Here is a 23,721-nt window from a genome sequence, read left to right on the forward strand (position 1 = left end):
CTACTTGCAAAAATGAGGTAGAAATAAAAATCTTCACAGTGCAGTGTACTAAACATTTCCACTGCTGTAAAAGTTATTACCACTCAAACACAGAGTGCTCAGGGGTTTACAGGAGTGAGCATTTAAAAACCACTGCTACAAGAACTTGATAGTTCTTTCCAAAGAGAGCATCTTTGCTTCTCGCTTTATGACATTTTTATTTTAGCTGTATATACAGAAAAACCACATCAAATTCTAGTTGTTGCTGCTGTTTCCTAAATGTTGTTTTATCCCATTTACTTAGCCCCAACTTGCAATCACAAACATGTACATTTCCTTAACCAGTTATTCTCCTCAATTTAAGGAGACATTATCACAAAGGATCACTGAATACAATCAATTGGGTTTTGTATTTCATGAATTTGCAAACAATTTCAGTAGAAAGTACAATCCTTGAGTAGTGCGATCACACTTTCTTTCCTCTAGGAAGTTCCTTCTTGCCCTTCCTAGCTTAGTAAGTTTGTATACTTGTCATATTTTTTAAACTACACGTTGCCTGTGAGTTTTGAAGGCTTGGTTTTGAAGTAAGTGATAGCCACATCTTGCGCTCATAGGCAGATTGTGTTCTTTTGCACACTAATGTGCTCTAGCAAGTGCTTACATACACCATAACTACTCCTATAGTCTGAGCATCAAATGAGACTTCTGTTTTCAGTATTTTCCTCCCAGTGGATTAATGATTCATTCCAGTAGAGATTTCATCAAAGGGCTAGCACCATATTCTTTTGGCTTTAAGGATAACAAATGAAAATGTAGATGAAGACCCACATACACGTCTACATATTATGTCTTTTCGTGGAACTGGTTTTGTCCTGAGGAAAGGCAAAGCACAAAGTTTCTTGTGGTTACCTCCAGCTCTAGCTTCTATCGCTACCATTGTACAGACACCAGGCTGCATATAGCTTTAAGTCAGATACAGACATAAACAAAAATGTCTTCAACTTGACTGAGTTTTTTAAAATGTTATGGTTTAGAATAACTGATTATTATTGCCAAATTAGCATATTTTGTTTCTGACTTTTCTTTTTTCTAAAGTGTGAGACAAAATTATTGTGCCTAAAAAAAAAGCTAATCCACATGAATATCTATGAAAACCAAATAAGCGAGTGCTAATCATAGGTTGATGTCAGATGCTGACCACACTCCTAACACAGCAACAGCAGCGAACCACCAACTGACTGCAAGCATGCTGTTAGCTTTTGACATGAATTCAGGTTTTCAAGGAAGTTAAGCTTAAGTTACTGTTAAAACTAAGTAACAGGATATCTGGTCATATGTCACCTGTAACAACAACAACTCAAAATTATAAAAAATGAGAGGAAAAAAGTGGTTTGGAAAGAAGCATTCTTGATACCAGATTTTAAATCTGGCTTATAAATATGAAACATATGAACTCTATGAGGAGGCGAACATGAACATGCTAAGATCTATTTATAAAGAAACCTTCTAATCAGAAATGGTTTATAAAATGCTGTAACAGTTTTCAAAATACATACAGCAAATTGATGTCTTAAACAAGAAGGATTGTAATCACACTCTTGGAGATAACACAACAGGTATGGCACAGTCATTCCTATCAGACTAAGAGCTCTGTTTTTAAACCTTCATCCCTACTGAATAAAAGAACAGAAAGAGAGCTGTGAACAAAGATGGACCTTTCTCAAGTAACACAACAGTTAGGTCAAAGAGAGTTCCTATAGTCAGGGATTCTTCACAGAGGAGGAGATGGGCTGGAGTGGATGAGACACTGAATGAACCTAGTCAAGTACAGCATCAGATCAGTACATTTTACTCTTGGTAGACTTTATTTCCGAATCTTTAATTGTAAACTAACTCTTTGTAACTTCAGGGTGCAAAGGATTTTGCAAAATTGGGCTTGCTAACAGAAGCAAGAGACCTAAAAAAGATATGCAGGAGCTGGATCTACTAGACATGCACCCAATTCAGCTTCACCAGCTACTATAATACCACTGCAAGTAGGAAATAGCTCTTGCATCTATGAAAAGTGTTATCTCCCTTATACTGATGCATTTCTCTAAAGCCTTCACCCTCTTGCTCTAAAGTCAGTATTAAAATATAATAAAGATGCACCCACATGTAACTATTTAGATGTACAGCGGCTAGGGGAGAGGAGATACTTGCTTTCTTGCTCAGTCACTGATAAAACAGAACATGCTGTAACAGCTACTCTAGAGGATTCCATATCATTCACAATTTTAATCTCAAAAAAGACTTAATTTAGTTTTTATTAACAATTTTGAGTTTCAATTGATATTTAACAGCAATTGATATGTAAATAATTTTTAATGCACACATTTAATGTTTGCATTAAAAGAAATTGTTAAAAAATTGTTCCTGCAAAATGTCTAAGAACCCATGTAACTGTGTTTCCTTATTGCTTTTGAAAACATCTCTTGATTTTTATTCAGGTGTCTTTTCCATAAAAGACAGCAGGGACAATTTCTGTGTCTCACACATCATGGTTACATTTTTTTGAATTATGACTCAAAAGCAAGAAAACCCCACAGGGCTAAATGTTAAATACATTAGCATCATTACTTAGATTAAGTTTGCTCTTCACCTTAGGAGACTGACATCAGCATGACCCAAAGCAAAGGCTCGGCATATTCACCACTAGCAAATTTCTTCCACCAGCAGTTGGGTACTGTCTTTTTTTCCCAGGCAAACACATTTTTCCTGAGTTAAGTATTACATCAGTGTGTAAAGGATTAATCACAAAGGTTCACTTGCTGTGAGTTTCCCAAAGAACTTTCATCACTGACTTCTCTTACTTTAAAACCAGCAACAATAAAATATCAGTAATTGATAGCTCTACATTTACTCAGATTCATTTTCTAGATTAGCTGACAAGCTGTGTATACTGAAACACTAACCATTCTTCACAACTAATGCAGAGAGCCGAATAACTTATCTTAGAAACTACAAAGAAAAACGAAGCTGCATTGGTCTGCAACATAGAAACCGGTGAGTCTTACTATGGATACAAGACTCTCAAGGATGCCCTTCTCTGTTAAATGTGATAGCATTGTCTTTAATACTAGTTGTGGGTGGCTTCGCTTGGCTTTTTAATTCACCTCTATCAAGTGGCAGCTGATATTTGCCTCCTCCTCTCTGCAGTGAGATGGCTCTCATTACCTGACTGGAAGGCAGTTAGATACATTAATGATTCATTTCTTTGAGAAGAGCAGCAGATCTCAGAATAAAACTGTGATTTGTTCTTAGGTATGAGAACGTTCCACTACAGGCTTACTCTTCTCAGAAATAACATACTAATTTTAAGGTATTTTAGAACAGATTTATGTTCTTTGCCACTCTTGTGTGAACTTTTTTTTTTTTTTTAAATCATGGCAAGTCACATATAAATCCTGTTACTGTCCTTAAATAGCAAGTCACCAAGTTACTGCACAAAAGACATGGTAGCAATAACTTGTCTTCAATTTTATGTGCCTGCATTTGTCCAAGCCACTAATTTATTTTTATTTTTTCTAACTTTACTTTTCAACAGGACAGACTAATATGCTAAAAGGAGCCATCTTTCTTAATTATTTGCCATTCTACAGCAGGTTTCTCTCTCTGTAAATTCATGTTGGCAAAAACTACATAGTGCAGAACTTGGAAAAGCAGATGCTACAGTAGCTGTGCAAGGAAGCTAATGACAAACACAACCCACCAGAGTTAACCAAAATGTGGGGTGTCCTGCCCTTTGGGATATGCCAGTCAGAATCAAGAGGTCAACGATCCAGGAGCCTTTGTGAGGGCAGGAGGAAAAAGCAACCATAAGCCCTCCACAGACATTCAGAAAAGAATTTTTCTGTCAGTTTAGCAGCATTTTTGTAGAACATGAGGTGTTTTGAATAAAACATTTGGGTTCAGGAAATCAATGTTTTCTGACAGAAGTTTTTTTTGCTAAGTTAGCGACTCCTGGTTCCAGACGTGGGCAATTTTAAAGATCCAATACACAGACCTAAATTCTCAGTCCCACTCCAAATGCAGTAATAGAAAAATAATAAATAATAATAAAACCCCCAAGTATTTAGTTATCAGTTCTATAGATACCCACAATGAGACACATGTCTCTCCTGAATGGAATGATAAAAATGGTCAAAATAAAGGAGAAAAGGAGAACCCTAAAGCTTTCCCTTCTCCAGCACTACTATCCTTTTTTCAACATCTTGTATAATTTGAACCAATACTGCAATATGGAGAGAATGCTCCTCTCTTTGAGTCCATTTTAGCAAAGCTTTTCTGTATCGCACTAGATCAATACCTCATTGATACATCTGCTGCCAGACCAGCTGCAATGTCATGTTCTTCTGCTGCTCAATAATATGAACTGATTTAGCGCATGTAGTTGAAAGCTTTTGCAACATCCTGAATGATTTATAAAAGAAATGGACCATTGTTCTAATAAGACAAAAATTATATAGACCCTGGACAATGCAGTAACATGAAGTTCCAATGATTTCTGCACTGTTTTTTAGTTAGCGAGTCATGCGGACACAGAAGCAATTTAGCATGAAAGAAGCACCACAGATTTATGGACAACATTCCCTTATGTGTAATTTTCCTCAGCACACAAAGACTTCGATGGTGCTTGAATACAAAAAATTCTATATTTAGACAGTTAAGCTTATTTAATTGTTGCTGGCTTATTAATTCAATCACGTTCTAATTCTAGTTTCACATGTTCTCTGTATACTGACTCATTAAAATTCTCATTCTCCATCTTTTCCTCTGGAGTCCTTAAAGAGGATCAGCATATAGTCACTCTGCTGCCCTAACCATGCTCCTCAGCCAGCAACCACAGTCTTTACTGGTAATGTTGCCCAACTTTTCTTATGAATTTGGCAAGACAATGTTTGAAATTAACTTTTCCCACTCGATGCAGTGGGGAGGTGGAAATCTGTTTCAGGCTTTTGTTAGTATTTCCTTATCAAGATTACAGAACACCTCATTTTTAGGATTTAGTCATTCTCATGAGTTCCTTCAGGAGCTTCAGTCACAGTGAGAAATCTAAGCAGCAAGTTGAAAATTCCTCCAGAAGGCAGTCCACTAGCAACGCTCCATCCAGGACAGTCATGTCATCGTATGTGCACCTTACACTGCTCGCCTCCAGACTTCTGAAATGGTAGTAGACCCAGAAAGCCAGAACCTTGCTATTATCTGAATGGTATCAGAAGGGACATAAAGATTCAAGAAGAATGAGAAGAAAGGGACATAAAGATTCAAGAAGAATGAGAACAAAGGGACACAAAGAAGATGGGCAGAAGTAAAGGGGCAGTATGACTCAAATGCAGCCCCTGCACAAAGTTCCATTCTGTAGCATCATAGAGTCTGCCAGAGTGGCCCCAGCAACTCCAGCCCCCTAACCTTCACTTTAAATATTGTATTTATTATTCTAGCTTTTGCTTTTCAACATCAAAATAACAAAAAGAAAGGATGGAAGACAAAACCTCACGTATTTTTGAATGAAATGAGGCCAAAAGAATGTGGTCTGTCTGCAGGAATCTTCCTGAGGCTAGTAAGATCAAACTGAGGCTTTACTCCATTTTCAAATTCCAGCTGCCCCCCCCCCCCCCCCATTCTCAGTAAACTTTTTATAAAAACAAAACAAAACAAGACATATTATTTTCCCTTTTTGTAAGATGCTTTAAAAAAAAAAATAAAAAAAATTGCCCCATAAAGTTGGGATGAAGCATCATCAGATAGGAAAAGGACAGACAAAATGCCTGTTGCAAAGACCTTATACATTCACTAAAAAGACCAGACACTACTGTTTTCTAAGAAATATGCAGTACCTGATGGAAAGAAGCTACCATCTCTTCAGCCTTTCCAGTTAGCTAGTACTCTAGTTACAAGGTATTTACCTGCTCAGTTTGAAAAGTATTTGGTTTTCCTGATACTATTGAGATTTATTCAGTCACTGAAGTACCGAACTCCAAGCACGATGCTTCCTGTGAAAGAACTAGCAAGCATATTGTCTAAAAAAAGATACTGCACAGAAAATTCAGTTGCCTCATGAAGAGATAATGAGGCAAGCTTAGAGTTTAAACTCAAAGATAGAAAAAGGGTTTTCAGGCAGTTTTAAGCATAAATCATAATGATGATGAATTCTGTCACATGCATATAAACTTAGCTTTCATCAAAATATGAAGGTTTTTAATACAGATCATGCTTCATTAGAAATAAAACACAGTCCCACACAGCTTGGAGAAAACACCCAGTGTGTCTTATAATTTATCTTGCAGAACGTTCTTTTTCTTTGTTCCAAGCACACATCTATACCTTACACCCAGTCTTTTTTCTTGATATCATTTCTTTAACAGAAAAATAATTTTTTCACATCACAGCTCAGACTTCAAATTGTTTGTATTCAACCAAAGAACAGAAATTACAGACTTGACTACAATATCCAATACAAAATGAAATTTAAATTTATTTTTTGAATATGCTGATATGTTTTAAATTATCACATTTAAGGACATTTTTATAAGAAAATGTTAATGTTGTCTAACCTTCATAGTTTCACTGTATTTTGCTGCAAGAGCAGAAGATTGTTAACATGAAAGCTAGACAAAGTAATTGGATATCTTGAGATTTCATGTATCATTTTTGATAATTTTTTAATTTGTATTTTTGTATATTTTTATTAAAATATTTACATTAAAATGGCAAAAAAATTACAACATTTGTAAATTTTTTATTTCCTTGCAATTAATCACAGTGCTGCCATTTCCATTCAAGGTGTAAAGGCTAATTACAATCATGCAATTTTAGCTTGTCTTAAAAAAAACAAAACAAAAAAACAACAGTGAATTATTGTGTACTCAGCTTATGATTTACTAGACAATTTTAATTTTTCTCCTATTACTGTACTATTGCTGTTCCAGCATGGAGTCAGAAGGCCTTGATCAGGACGACTGAAATCAGCTGAATACTGCAGAAAATTTGCACACCAGCTCCAGCCCTCCTAAACCATGCAGGCTCTGCACTTTCAGGGAGGGAACTGCAGCATTTGCAGGTCCTTGCCAGAAGAATAAAGGATATTAAGAAATACAGACTCACAGGTATGCAGAAAGCAACATACATCAGCAACCTGATGAGGTCAGGACAAATTTCTTTCAGATCTAACGTCAGCAGAAGACAGTAATTAAAAATACAATAATCTGTGCAGAGACACTGGATTTTCTATTTGCATTTATTTCGAAGCTAAGACAGTGGTAAATACTATAACTCATTAAGTGCAACTTTTTGTTCATGTTTGGTCATCCTTCTGGAAGAACATGGTGATTTAATAATCAATTTATATTTAATATCCAGTGCTTCCTCTGCGCCTTCCAACAAGAGTAAAATAAACAAACAAACATTTAGTGATATGTTCAAAATACAAAATTTAAAAGCAGCACTTTAAAGCTAGATCTCATATTCAACAATCACTGCTGATAAAAAAGAAGGCATAATTTAAATTAGTTTGGTTCTGCTACTCTTGAGAGATTGAAAATACACACGTTAAATAACACATGATGGCTCTATTCAGAATTAAAGCTCTGCTTAAAGACACCCAGCTAAAGCTCTGCTGAGTCTTATAGTACTTTTCAGCAAACACAGTAATGACCTTACACCATAAGGATTTTCTGACAAGTGTTAAACATCCATAGTGTATACACTGACCTATTTGTAGGTTTTTTTGTTCCAACTTGCTCAGTTACAACATTTGGTACATGATCTAGCACAGCATATTCACAGATCATAAGCAGTATGCTAAGCTGTGCAACAGAAAATAGGATGTTAGGATACATGGGGATCCTCAGGTTTGCTTCCAATGGGAACTGATTTTGTGTTAACAGAGATTTAAAATATAACAAGAAGTTACACATTTACTCCAGGGATGATCACCATGGAAAACAACAGATGAGCAACACATGTAGCACTAAGATCACAGCAGGCCATCTCCTGTGGCTAATATAATTTTAGAGGGAACTAAAAAAGCCCTACACAATACTAAGAGTCATCATTACACATTTCTGTGCTTTAAGAGTTTAGTGAGAAGTCAGAAAAACACAGTATTTTGATTCTGCCTTTTGTTCTCTTTCTGTCACTCCACAATAAGTTTTTTAGAGACACAAAATGTTTTACTAGCTAATGGTGTGCAGAAGAACGCATCTTGCCTATCAAGCAAAAATGGGATTTGTAAGTTTGATGGTTTACAGTTCTTTTATAAAAATACAGTCACCAGTATTACAGTCACCAATGAGTTTTAAGTAACACTCACAACGCTGTTGGTTTTCCTTCTACAAAAAAAAAAAAAAAAAAAATTTTTCGTTCAAAAAGAAGAGCTGGAGGGGTGGAACCAAACAAAAAAAAGCCTGTTCAATATACAGAAGCTGAAATTGATTAAATAAGCTCAAATTTTCACTGAAGACAATTTCATTTGAGAAAATAAAACTGATTCCCAAATGCTTTTGAAGAAAATATTCTGAAGCATTTTATTGCTTGCAGTCATTCTTTACCCCATCTTTATTATTTTTAGCATTCCAACTTGAAACATTTTAGAGAATGCAAAGTTTTTTTTTCCCCCTATTAATAAGCATTTTTATGCAGACTAGCCATCTGAGTGACTCTGAAAGCATCAGCTGATCCCACACTGCATAGACAGTGTTAGTTCAAAGTAAGTTTTGTGGTACGGTTGCAAATTTAGCACACCTGAAATCAGAAAGCAAGTATAACAGCTACACGGCCAGTCTGCATGGATGCAGCCAACAGCAACTAACAAGACTGAATCAGTCTTCATCTTCTGCCCCAAAAGTGATATAAACTCCTTTGTAAAACCATTCTCATGAGTTAAACTTAGTTAAACTTGGTAGACCCAGAATTCAAGATCTGTACAGCATGTCTTCTGAGGTAAGACTGGAAAAGTCTGCCTCCAGAAAGGCATATCGTGTGGACGAAACAATAAATTTAAATAAGCTTAAAAAGGAGTTCAAATAAAGCAGTAATGTTTCCATACTGAACAGAACAAGTAGTAATAGGCTTGAACTTCTGCTAAAAAAAGCATTAGAATGGACCTCAGAAAAGTAATTCCAATGGAAACACAAAAGATCACCCAAGTGTATTGCCTAGGAACATTATAAAATGTCCAGTTCGAGAGGTCTTTCAAAGCAGGTCAGACAAACATCTGTCAGAAGTTCACTGCCTTTCTGTGACCATGACTGACATACCCTGATCCTTTTTGAGGCCAGTTTTCTATGATTCTATTAGACATCTACCAAAGATGACAGAACTCTAAAGAGGAAAAAAAAAATCACATTAATGTTGATAGCTGAAAAGAAGACTAAAAAGTCTAAACAAAATACACATTGTAAAGATCATTTTTTGTTGGCTTTATTCCTCAGGTACATACTGCATGTATTGCTTTTTTATGTCTATCATTAATTAATTTTAAACACCGAAGTGATTCTAATAATATAATATTCCCCTTATTGAAATTGCAGATTCAGTATTAACCTGAGATACTTAAGAGAAATGTCTATTATGTCTGTTGTCAAGACATGTTCTCATGGTGCTGGTCTTCAAAATCCCTCCTCTGGTTCAATACACATGGACTTTCATAACACACTGTGGCACCAACACCTGTGATTTTCAATAAATGCATAATAAAAATAGGAGTTCACATTTGGACTCTGAAACAGCCAGAGACACTGGGAAAGGGTCCCATCCTACCCAAAGTGGCCTTAAAGACACCAAAAATCCTGAGAGTTTCTGGCCATGTTTTCATTACTCAAAAATTTTTAATTTTTTCAAAGTACTTACATACAAGACCTACAAATCTTGGCAAATAAGAAATTTATTTTATACCATAAACTCCGCTCTTGTTTCTTTTCCTCTTTTCTTTCTCTTCCTCTATGCAGGAATGTGGTCCTCTATGGTTTACAAATTCAAAGAAACCAAAAGCCTTGGGGTTTTCTTTTCTTTTCTTTTTTTTTTTTTTTTTTTTTTTTCAGTTGAAAGAGGACAAACTAACAAGCTTCTCTGCCTTTGAATTTCCCACAGGTCCAATTTTAATTTGAAGGAAAAAATGAAAAAAGCATGGGAGGAGGAACCTGTAGAGAAATAGAAAAAGGCTAGATATTTAAAAATCATCTAAATGATTCCATCCTGCAAAAACCAAGAACAAAGTGTATCACATAACTAAAAACTTATCAAACCCCTGGAGCTTGCTTCTATTTTCTGCAATTCAAAGTAAAAATTTTCTGAGATAAGTTCACTCCAAGTCCCCACCCCCCTAAAAGGACTACTAATATTTTTTTCCTTTGCCTTCATGTTGGACAACTTTAATATCAAATTTCTGATTTTCAGGGCATAAGGCAGCAACAGATGACAGGTGATCACTTTAAGCCTAATTATACTAGCTACTGTTCTTCAAGCTGCTTCTTTATGTGCGAAATTAAGAACACAAAGAGAAAAGGAAATAATGTATGGCTAGACATAGCCAAATATGCAGAAGTCACTTCTGAGATTGCCATGACTGAGCAGAACAGAGAAGTGCAGGGAAAAAAAAAGTGTAGGCAGTTGTAACATTTATCAGTTTGTTTAAACTAATTATCCAAAATACATTCTAATATAACAAACAATGGAAATTTCAAATTTCATTCAACTCTAGCATTCCTACTGAAATCAGTCTAGGGCATAATTAAGTACAGGTAAGACCAGTTATGAATATTTAACTTTTAGAAGTGACCAGAATCTTACGTTTCAGATAAAAACAAACCTCATTTAGAATTATTCTGATAATTATATGGTGAGGTATAATGTATAAAATCATACATACAGTCATATCATGGCCTGAAATAAATCTTCATTGTCCAACAGCCATAACATTACATTAAATAGTGTATATCAGAAATTTGTTTTCTGCAATATTCCATATTTTATGGTGTGCTCCTCTCTTTTCCCAAGATGCAAAGGCCTTTAAATACTTAATTTCATACACTGAGTGCCTAGCAAGGCATTAGAAATATATAATTATATATATACATTTTAAATATATTAAAGTATATAAATAAATACGTAAATATCCCTTTAACAGCATTCTGCCCTAGACTATACCAGACACTGTATCTGAAAGATAAGTAATTGAGAAGTCTCTGAAAGAAAGATGATCTTAATGCTTTTTTGTCTCTAAATTGGCTACTGTGGATTGAACTTGCTTGAATAATATCAAGATTTAAGGGAAAAAACAATGAACTTCCTTCCTTCTTTACTGGAACAGTATCCCTGTATAAATCCTCCAAAACTATAATCCCTTCAGATCTCACTTTTTCCCATCATAGCTGAGCATCTAAATGACATCATGAACCTGAGGTGCCACACGGGAAACAGCAAGAAAGAGTATCTAAAAAGTCTCCAGTACTGTTGATCAAAATTCCTTCTTCTTACCAATTTTGAAGAAATTCATAGATAGTTGCTTTTTAAGTTTGAAATGTCTGTACTGCTTTCATGACTTGCAACTTCAGAAAAGTTGAAAAAAACCCCAGTGTTTAAAGGCAGTTACACCTCCCTCTCTCTGTTCTTTCAACAAGCCTGATGTCAGGCAAAAACGCTTTCCCCAACTGCCTACTGATAATAATCTCCCACGATGTCCACCATAACAATCCAGACCGCAAAACAGGCAAACAATATTTTTTTGCTGTTTTATAACTTAATTGTTATATCGCCTTAGTAATTTATAGCACAGGCTTGCCCTTCAGAAGTAATTCCAGAGATAACCCCTGACTTTTGCATTCCTCTGTCATATAGGCTTTTGTATTTTAATAATGCAATTAACAAGATATCATTGGCACATTATAACTATCTTAAGCAGCCTGGAGTCTGACCTCAAATTTGTATGCTGATTCAAGTAGGAGCCAAGTTATTACTTCAGGTTTCTGACATTAGCCTTCTTCAACAGCATACTTCTTGTAAAAACTGCAGTTTGCTATCTAATAAGGCAGCTGATAAGGCACAAATACAGCCCCAAAGATTTTTCCATTACAACCTTCTGGAGATATCTTTGAATATACTTTATATAAATCTGCTTCTTATTAGACACTGTTGGCAGGTTGCTTCAAGTGTTCATTCCTGTCTGCACTGGACTAACTTCAAGGAACTTGTTTCTAATTCAAATCATCCATTCACTCCTAAACACTGCACTAAGGGTACAGGATAAGAACTAGAACATTTATCTCTTTAACATAACTCATATAAGACAGTTTACCTGCCTGTCTAATCTTAGACACCTCAGTTTTTGTAACAGTACAGAATCCACCCATTTTTGCCTCACTTCCCTCTTATTTGAGATAGTAGGAAGGGCTTTCTTCACAGAGTGACAAATACAGAAAATAGCTTTTTCATTTGTTCTTCTCATTTAGAGTACTGGTGGATTAAAGTTTTGGTAGTTAGCATTTTGATATAGTTGGCATTTGTTTCTATTTAAATGACTCAATTGTCCAGAGTTTATTTCTCCTCCTAGCAAGATTTCTTCCAGCAGATCTTCTGGGAGAATGTTTGCAGATAGGATTAGATTGGAAATGCTATTGCTTTCAGTGTACTTAAGACACTGGCAAGAATGAGAATTTAAATGAGAGATTTCAGATGTCTGCATTACGCACTTCACAAATTCCTTCTTGCCTAAGGGAGGTAAGAACAACAACAACAAAAACCCTAACTCATTTCCAAGTTAGTTTAAAAGCAGAGTTTGATGGCAGAATATTTGCATATGGTAGCTTCAAGACAGATGCAATATATGCCATTGATATTTGCACCCATACTTTTTAAGGTTTTCTTTTCTACAAATACTTTGTGTGTACGATAAAAGCTATACAACCCTTTTTTTCACTGGCAGGTTTTGGAAATCAAGAGAGAAAAACCCAATTCTTATAAATTGATGGAATATTCCTTTGCAGGGCAAGGACTTTACCATTTTGTATTTTTCCAATTTTCAGAATATACCTCTTCATCTTCTATTTAGTACTGAGTAATAGCTTTCTGTAGGTCACATAACTTTATTTTTCTTTAGAATTAGGAAACAGAAGGCAATTTAGAGGCAGTTTCTTCCATTAACAGATCAACTTTCTTCATGGAAGTTTATATTTTATATAGAACAGATTTGAGTCATCTCTACTAGTGGAGATGGACTACAAAATCAAGATGCCTTGTAACCTATAATGACAAGAAACAGCTTCAGAAACATGTGTAGGCATGAGAAAAGGTAGTGATAAAAATTTAAGGTTCCATCAGCTTTAATTATTCTTGCTAGTGAGACTTAAGAATAAATGCTAGCACAGCACTACTTTCTAATCTCCCACTTAAGTGCCAAAATCAAAAAATCCAAGAATTATTAGCAGCCTCAAGAAAAAGCTATCTCAGCTGCTGAGGTGGCAACTGCATTTCTCACCTCTCTCTACTGAAATTCAAGGTTATAGCCCAACTCTTGCTTCAACCAACTGAAAGGATCTTGCCAAATGCAAAGGAAGCTGAATTGGGTCCCTTTCGCTTCCAGTCCTCCCGAAAGAGGTGATAGTTTACTGAAAGCTTCCAGAAATATTTTTGTTTCACTCACCTTACCGGTTGTTCTAAGAAACCACACTTCTTTTACATTTGGGAAATAATTGTGTACATACATAAATGAAAGAATTAACACTGTTTGATTTGACAGCTATTATCTGTGAATTACAAATGTGTGACTTAAAAAAAAGTAGGCAGGGGGACATGCTACGCGTGTAACTATGTTTTCCCATACTTTATGTTAACTGAAAATGGATTTACATTAGTCTTTCAGTATTCTGGGAAAGAGAAATTAATTCCAAAGTTTTTCGGTCCTCAATGCTGACATAAGCTTAAAACATATTCATTCTCTTAAGCTTCAACATTAACTTTGGATGCATAGCTATTCAATTTCTCCTTTATTTTTTCTTCTTCCTTAAACTCTTTCAAGAATATTAATTTGAATAAGCTTTTCAAACAAGATTAAATGGACTATGAATTTTATTTTATTTTTATGGATATTTGCTTAAATCTAATGAATCACAAGTGAATTAAGTTAAATTAGTAAGTAAATTAAATATCTGGACATGCATTTTATGTGTACAGTATTGTGACTTTTACCTTATTGCTCTGACTGGAAAAGTGCATCTTCATCATAACCTGAAGGAGGAGTGTAAATTTCATGACTTCAAGAGACAGAAATGGAACCAGGAAATTACACCATTTCATAATCAAAGTTTTTCCAAGGGAAATCATTAGAAAATCTGGCCTGGTTAAGGTGCTCAACACAAAGCAAATAAAACCTGAAATACTTTGTACACAGACTATAGCATCTTGATAGAAACTTAAAACTAGCACTAAATACAAAGCTTTATTTTATTCTGTATTTCTTTTTACTGTGAAATTAATTTATCCTCCCCCGAATAAGAAGACTAATACAAACTTGTTTTCAGAAAATGTTTAAGACCGATAAATGGGTAACAGATGTCTTGCCAGTGACTTCTCTAGTGCATAGAGCTGCTTGAAGGAATGATACTATGTGAACAGCAACAACAGTAATAAACACTGATTTACTGCAGTACTGAAAAAGTTAAGCATGTGCTCAAGGGTGAATTTTTGTAAACACATCAAGGGAAATGTCTGTCATGATGTTTGCAATACAGACTGTTACACTGCTGGATTAAAACACTCAGTTTTGCAGATATTTTAAAGTAATTGAACTTCATAAGACTTTTCAATTTGCATAGATATATCTTTTTCAAGCCGAAAGTATTTTCTACCGCAGAAGTTACAGAAGATTGAAGAAGGTAAGTATCTGCGAAATGCAATAATTTAGGGGAAAATCTGTAAACAAAAACCACTGTAAAATAGACTGTTGAGACTGTGAAAATTAATCAATAATTAAAGTACTTTGACAAGAAGCTTGCTTGAGAGCCTCTATCTTCTGAATGTTAAATTATGAAAGCATGAATCAGGTGTTATTGAACACAACCATGTTTAGTGTGCGCATCACATAATGTTGTTGCACTATTTCACCAGGGGAGTATGTTAAAAGACTCAATATTTAAATTTAAAAACTACTTGTTATTTATTGAATTCTTATACCATAATATGAGACTGGAAGGGTTTTAATTTTAGAGGACTGTTAGAAAAAAAGTAGGGATAACAGAGAAAGTACTGGTTTTATGCAGGTGAAGTTTAGAATTTGGACAAAATTTAGTTTTGATTCTGATTAACTGATTCTAATTAAATGAGCTCAAGTCTTATGTGTTGATTACAGAAAATTTCAGACCAAATGGTAAAAATCATGTAAGATTGCGTAATACCAAAAAAGTTACGATACCTAGGTAACAAGTACAAGTCTTGGTCTTTAACACCATTTCATTTTGATGTTTAGAAACTGTTTTTCTTCATGGTTCATATCTAAAAAGGTTTAAAAGGATAAAACAGGTATTTGACAGCAAAGCCATGCAATCTCTTTGTGTAATTTCAATGGGCAGGAGCTTGAAAGAGAATGCACAGAAGGGGTTTGGTTTTTAGGGGTGTTTTCTGTTTGGGTTTTTTGTATGAAGGAAAAGAAATATTTAAAACTAGCTAAGAAAAGCATGAGGATTTCCAATAAAAAAGGGAAAAGTAGTCAAACTGCAGATTTTTTATTAATATTACTTAAAGAAATAAAGGCTTTTACTTATTTTTTGTTTACTAGCACTGTTTTGAGTATATGAATATAGCTGAGCTGATTCTACCCTTGGGATGTGCAGTCCACGTGACAGACTTCTTGGCCAGATTTTCTTCTTACTTCTTACAGGCCTGAGCCTTGAAAAGTATCACAGTCACAATGCTTTAGGCACACAGGCTATTTCATTTGAGCTAACAGAAACAACCACATTGCTGAAGGCAACCACGAGTTGCGAAAGCACTGCTGAATAAGCAGGTGATGTAATAATAACACAATGTGGTATCTATATTAAAATACAGTTGCTTGACAACAGCTTGAAGCTACCTAATGTGGTATTTCAAGTTCACCTCAGCTTTTCTAAAGTAAATGTGAAAGTAAAAATGACAGCATTTCCATTTCATGTTGTGTGCAACTACGCAAATGTAATCTAGATACATGTTGGAGCTATGCTCATAAACCAATAATTTTCACAACAGGAGGTCTGTTGATTGCCCTTGACAAGGAAAGTATCCTAAATTTTAAGCACAGCTTTCTTCCTCCTTTAAATTCTTGTAGCTGTATGTTACATTGTCAGCTTAATGCAATGGATTATTTTTGATGAAACTAACCGTGTAATATTGTGACATAAATGAAATGTTTTATTTATTCAATGCTATTCCGTAGTAAATAATTTTCTGTGTTTGCTTTATTTACATGTCAGAACCGTTCTCGAAAAGTGTCACTATAAAACAAGATGGGGGAACTCACAAAATGGAGTAGGTGGTATTTTAAAACACCTAAGTCAGACTCCAAAAGCCTAGATAACAAGCCACATAACTAAACCAGGGAAATGATACTCTTATCTTTTTAGATTTTTAACTTACGGTTAAGTGCAGGTATCATATGCCAAGCTCAGAACTGTTCTAAAGTCCAGTCTGTTTGATCCCTTTCTCCTGCTTTTACTGACAGCAAGGGCTATGCCTGGATTACAGTTACTAGTATGCAAAAGACTCATAATAAAACCTGACAGTCTATAAACATTCATCCAAATCAGACTTTCATTAAAAAGGAATTCAATCCTTCCAGTCTCACAACAAATTTTAAACAAAGCTGAGCAATGCTGGTACCATTTTTTAATCAACTAATTGTAAAAATGGAAATTTTTATGCATAAAAATGAGCAAGATCACCAAGCTCAAAATTCTCCCATCAGAACAAGATGGATGCATAAAAAGTAGAATGTCCTACGAAATCTGAAAACTCTGGGATAGTAACCACAGTAGTGCTCTTTGGATGCATGTGTACAACCTGCTGTAATCTGGGTAACAGGGAATGATGTTTTGTTTATTGTACATTTGTGAGTCTATTCTTCACTCTCTGTTGTTAGAAAACTTATTCAGGTTTTATACTGCTTGCTTCACAAAAGAGAGATGAAGGACAGGAACAAAGGACAAAAGGAATGTCTCATCCAACATTCTCAAATCTGTGAAAAGTACATTGGAGTTCACTGCCAATGCCAAGATTTCCAATGCATACACAGCTTCTTTCAGAAGAGAAATTTAACAGTGCAATCCTCTTCTTCCCTCCAAAGTTTTAGCCACTCATTCATACAGTGTTTTTCAGTCCTAAATAGGTAATCAGAAGAAAATGGACTGAAAAAAAAAAGTAGAAGGATTCACGCAAAAAAAAAAAAGAAAGAAAACCAACCCCAAAAACACAGAGTGACTTGAGATAGGGTCTGTGAAATAAAATTGTGCAGACAAAACCTAAACTTCTTTTTTATAGGCTGCATTATGTAATACCCAGTTAAATGCTGATGTGTCAGTGTTGACTGTGTACTTGATTTGTTTTGTGTAAATAACAAATAAAAGTACCCTCACCATTCAGCTTAAATTCTCAAGAAGGCAACAGGGAAAAAAATTCAGCATATGGAGAAGCTAAATATGAAGTTTCCCTACTGTTAACCTACCCTATCCTTAAAACAAGCTCGTGTTAAACCATTCACAAAAATAAATACTGAAGTCACACCTTTAAAATAGCACAAACATCATCCAGCGTATATTGTTTGTTACCTAACCACGCAGGAAAACTCTGCCAGTTTACATCCCCAGGCAAATTTTCACCCAGAGACAGTAAAATGTAGAAGTTCAAACAAAAATGGAATTATAGAATTTGAAACTATAACCATTCTGTATTTTTCTCCTCCAGTTGTCAACTAAGCTAAAAAAAAATAAATCCCATGACTTCAGGACACGTCCTCTGTAGGTGGATAAGAATGGAAGATGCATGAGCAGGGCTGCTTCAGACCTCCTCATACTGTATTCCCAGTGGTCTCCTGCAACATGGCCTCCCTCTTTACCAGGGTGCATGCTAGTCCCACTCCCCACAATTACAGGTTCAAACTAGGTAAGCCATGTATCTCACAAAACAGAAAAAAGTTATAGAGCCAGTGCTCTACAACATCCAGCTGCCAATGCCATTACTGACTGCTGGAGTTCAACATGTGCTCATCTCCTACTGTTGAACAAGAGCATGATGAATTTTTCAACTCCTAAAGGTGCTTGAACTGCCAGTTGAGATTGTTTGCATAGACAGTGTGGTTCATGAGGATACAGAAGAGGTCCAGGATGTATATTTATTAATTGCTATCAAATCTCCTTTTTTTTTCTTTTTTTTTCGCTTTAACAATCATTAGCATATTTGTCCTTAAACAGGTACACAAAACAAGAACAACTGCACAACTGCCTAAGCATATAATCTACTAACACTCTTTAAACCTGAAAAAGTGGGACGAAAGTTTTTTGCTACATCAAGGTCTTCCATCTGCAGCTGTTCCAATGGCAAATTCTCATTTCAGTAAATTGGTGCTCTGTTCCCAGAACAGATGCAAAAATCAAACTCCCAATGAGAATACACAATGCAGCTTGATTCTAAGAACAAAGTATCATTTCATTCTCTAAATCTTCAGAATTCTGTATTCAAATGATTCTTTTAATTGCAATGGGAATTCCATAACCCTTTCCTTCTCAGGGAAAATTACTTTGTTTCTAGTTAGAGGACAGATACAGTACATCAATATTGTATCTTTTGATATGTGTACATTCTAGCTGGTATTTCAGGCTACAGAGACAAACACCTGCATTCCACTCACTACAGCACTGGCCCTGACAAAGAGACATATAGTCTGTTACCACAGCAGAGATACAGAATTTGAAGGTCAAATTAAAAGGTTTCTCTTCATTAATGACATACATATCAGTATCATAAAAGTGATTCTGAACAAGCTGCTGCTTGCAGTGTTGAAGGTCCTTACAGAATTAAACAAAGCATTATAACTAGTTTAATCACCTTTTAAATTTTAAAATACGTCTTCTCTTGCTATATGAATTTTTATTGCCTTATACATGTCTTTTCGTGTTGCACACTTCAAAGTACCCACTGAAATAAGCAGATGTTTAATTCCCAGAGAATGTGTCAATGCCTGAAACTTGTACAAGCAATGCAAATCTGTTACACATGGGAGCTAACAGATTCACAGATGATACCCCTATTTCCCTATGGAAGAATAACACAAGAGAAGGTGATAAAAAAATTTCACTCTCCTGGAAAGAATGAAAACTCTGGCTTGTTTAGTTACAGGGAAAAGCTTGGATGGAAAAGCTTCTAAAGATTAGTCAGACTGCAGCATTAGAATCACAGCAAATAAACAAGAATTTGGCAAAGGCAGACAATAGGAAAATCAGCTCTCTTATGAGGTGTACTCCTGCAGGTACTTAAAAGTTTAATCCATACAGTTTACTAGAACAGTCTGTTCAAAGAAATTAGCTAATAAATTTACCATATTAATTAAAAAATCTCATATATATCCACTTCTCCCTGTATCAGTTTTGTTAAGTTTGAATATTCAGACAATGAAAAATGCTTAAATATTTGAGTGATAGAGTTCCCTTGTTAACAGCTCATGACACTTCTAAGAAAGACTGAAAATCACACACCTGCTTTGAGAAAAAAATACCTGTAAAGTTTTATGATGGAAGTTGAAAAAAAATATCATTCTTCCATGATTAATGACTCATAATATCTAATTTAATAAGCATGCTGTAAGAAAACATATAATAAAGAGTGGAAATGAATGGTCACTGAAGCATATACAACTGAATGGGAAAAAAATTACCAGCATAATATTAAAAATAAAAATCTTAGGAATATTCTTCTGATGATAAGCAGACTTTCATCAATCTTTAAATCCCTAAATTTCCATTTTCAAACCAGGCACGTGTGATTTTATGACTTCTTTTTCTAATTTCAGTGGGATTTAGCAGTTTAAGTCCCAAATCATTCAGGAAAGCTTCTGAGTATCTTAGGTGCTTTTAATTATTTATATTAGAAATATATAAATATTGAGATGCTCAGTTTAGAATTTGGGCATATAAGCATCTTAAGATACACCTGTGTGCCAAATACAGTATCTTAGGAGTAAATTAAAACATCACAAGTACAGGTTTTCATTTTCGACCACTTCTATTTAAAAGATTGCTTCAACAGTTCAGAATTTTTTTTTATTCTCATCTTTAGGAAGATGTTACAGTATTCCTTCTGCATATCACTCCCTTTTACTGGCCACTACATCTACAATGATAATATGTGGCGATCTGGTTTTCTTTTCTGACATTCTTTTAAATACATTCAAGATGGTCATAGACATTAACAGAAGTTCAGGAGTATAAACCTGTACAACAGCTATATAAGCAGGTTCAGATGGCTATTACAGTCCACTTTATCTTTCAGAAATTAAACTTAAGAAACCCTAATTCTTAAAATTACTAACTGAACAACTCTGCCTCTCTCTTAACAAACAGTGCATACAGCTATTGTCAAAGCTCTACTTTGAGTACCCAAAATAAAGGAATGCTTCTGGTATGTAGAGGAACGTAAGATTTTAATATGTAAAAACCAAAACATTAATCCTTAATTGTTTATATGATCAGAAAACAGAATACTGAGGATTCTTCTTATCTATAAAAGTAATCAATATGTTGTTTTTTGTATTTCTGTGTTTCTATTTATAAATACTACAGACTAGTAAAAAAAAACCAAAAAACCCGCAACTGTGAGGGAGGCAACCAAAATGGAGGCAAATTCTATTGCTTTATAACATTCTAAGTCTGAATGATTGGGTTTTTTCTAATGCTGTCCCCCTTGGACTGAAGACTTTTCTTGCAATGTCTTTGCAAATGACTTACCGGCAGTGTTTATGTGATCCTGTTAAGGTTTCAATCACAAAGCATTCCCCTTCATTGAGACAATATGCAAGATCCTTGTCTTTGCATGGCTTAAAGTGCTCAGATCGCTCAGTGGAATACGTTGTAGTATCTATGGAGAAAACAGAAAAAGGAAAGAAATGCTGTAAGGCTAAATATTGGATGTTGTTATAGTATATGTTAAATAAAGGTGATCAGATTGCTCTCAGTAACATCAACTGATCAAGACAGACTAATTAACAGAAAGCAAAAGCACAGGGAAAGCAAACTTCAGTGTGACTGCAGTATTATTTGCAATCAAGCTTCTTAAAAAGATTCACAGAAGGAATCTTATATTTCGAAATATAAGCAGAAAAACAAACTAGAGTGCAGCAAATTTGAGTACAATTTTAACCACTTCCAATTTCGAAAGTATCCCTTCTAAAATGTAAACACACCTATTTTGTATCCTTTAACCAGAACAGTTTTTTCATATTAATACACTGAAATATGGTTTTAAATAAAATACACAACTTTTTTCATTAAAAATGAGCAAAAGTAGCTAATATAGTAACCTTAAAAAAAAACAACCCCAAGATAAATCCCACAACAATAAAAGGAAAAACAAAGACAAAAACCTAAGGACGATGATAATTTGCTTCACCAGTCACAAAAACTGGGCCAGAACTTGAATACAAGCAATGCACCATAGACTGTGTCATTTCAGGTACATCATCTGTAGGTTTCTACCAGTACATCCTAACACCACTGCAACACAGTTCAAAAAACTGATTACAGTTTGGACTGTTGGCTGTAACTTTGGAATATGTAGTTAGATAACGAGATTTGGAATAGGCTGACAGTATGTCAGGGTAAGCTATCATTCCTGTCTTCTAATATATCTCTTTAACCTTCCCAATCCAGTCGGATTAATCAACAATAAAGTGGAATTTTCAGAGGAAGATGTCTGACTGACAGATATTTTAATTTTCTTCACTAAGACAAGTATTCTGCTAATTAAGTATGACTTTCAAAGTAGACAATGATTTCCACAGAACCATGGTTCAACCTTCATATACAATCTTACTTCTCAAAGTTAAAATTTCTACTCATTTTGCATGGACAAGGACCCGGATCTAATATACTAATATATATTAAAATTATAAGAGAACATTTCATTATATACCATACAATCAGAAAATATTCTGTTGCCTGTTGTCAAAGGAGTGAAGCTGTCCTCTATGCACGTGGAACTTTGCAAACTGAAGATTATATAAACACATAAACTTGCTTTTTGCTTGTAACTTGATACAAAGTAAATATCCACCAAGCTAATACCAAAGTTGAAAAATAAAACACTAAAATACAAGACACCTGTAAGTACGGTTCTGCAAGAAAATTCACATATTCCAAAAATCTTTCAAAGTAACTTTTTTTATTCCTAGTGTATTTTAAATAAAATAGTGCTACAAGTTTTCCTTGTTACCCAAAGTGAAGGAAGATTAATAAAATACATTTGTAAAGAATAAGAAAATCCACACCCTAATTCTCATATACAACACTTCCCCCCTGCCTCGAGAGAAGATATTGTGGTTTAAAATTTTCAGTGGAGACAAAAAAAAATCCTGGGAATGAATTCCAACAGTCTCCCTTCAAATGTTTTTGCAGATTCAGAATGAAAGGTCCTGCCATTTTCCCCGATAGCAGCACTTACAAAAAAGATGCAGGCTATATAAAAACTACTATGTTTTTAATGACTGCAAGCAAACCCTGAAGTGAAATGTATCAAATTGAACTTTGGAAATAATACAAGATGTTTGTAAATGCAAACAGCGACTAGTAAATCACTGTTGACATTTCAAGAATGATCAGGTTTTGTGTAACAAAAATATATTCAGGTAGAAAAAAAGGTAGTCCAGTTACCTTTTAAGGTCAATTTTACACAGGAGCACTTAAATGACCATTTAAAATTTGCTTAGGCAAAAAAATATAAACAACAGTAATAAGATATATTTCTATGCTTATTAAATAAGGGAACTGAAGATAATATTATTTGAAAGCACTTGTGATAATTACAAAAGGTAACTAAAACTGTTTGATGAGCAGCAACTCAACTTGATATGGCTTTAGAGAACACAACACTTATCTCTCAGCCTGCTCTGAAGAAACAAGCTGTGCAAATACCTATATAAAGGTAGTCACATTACGCAGACCAAAGTACTCTGAGATGGCCCCAAAGGACAAGAGCAAAACTAAGGAGACACACAGTATCACAAAGCATGTCTTTGAGGTAGTGATGTACTGAATTCTCAGAGCACAGTGTTTGAAGTGCAGGATACTCCTACCATAATTATCTCAAAAATACCTTGTCAAGGTCAGCATTTTAAAGTTTTAGATTAAATATATTCTTCAGAGGTTTTGTTCTGTTTTATTTTAGTCACTTCTCTGTTCAATATTATTCAAGATTAAATCAAGTCCACAGCAGAAACTTTTGCCAATTCAGCAGTGTCAGAGCAGAGCTAAGACTGAGCACGTGTCGTTTTGTACTGGCAAAAGTGCCACTGAAGATACAGCTACAGCATACCTTAATTTGGGTACTAATGGAAAATGCACAAGTAACTGGACTTCTCTGCTGATATAAACTGTTAACAAACTATGGTCAGCCACTGCAGCAAGCCAGCGTTCCAGAACTGGAGTTTCTGACACTTCCAGAGGAGTGACATGGTGTTCTGCCCACGCAGAG

General features: G+C 34.9%; 1 protein-coding gene across 1 annotated transcript in view; it reads right to left on the reverse strand.

Annotated features, from left to right (window-relative positions):
• Positions 1-23,721, reverse strand: part of NRG3 (neuregulin 3) — a 424,200-nt gene that overhangs the window by 227,578 nt on the left and 172,901 nt on the right. Inside the window, exon 2 of the mRNA XM_075025600.1 lies at positions 20,982-21,111. Within this exon, the coding sequence (XP_074881701.1) occupies positions 20,982-21,111 (130 nt within the window). The remainder of the gene's footprint in view (positions 1-20,981; positions 21,112-23,721) is intronic.

Source organism: Buteo buteo, chromosome 4 (assembly GCF_964188355.1).
Source record: "Buteo buteo chromosome 4, bButBut1.hap1.1, whole genome shotgun sequence".
NCBI lineage: Eukaryota > Metazoa > Chordata > Aves > Accipitriformes > Accipitridae > Buteo > Buteo buteo.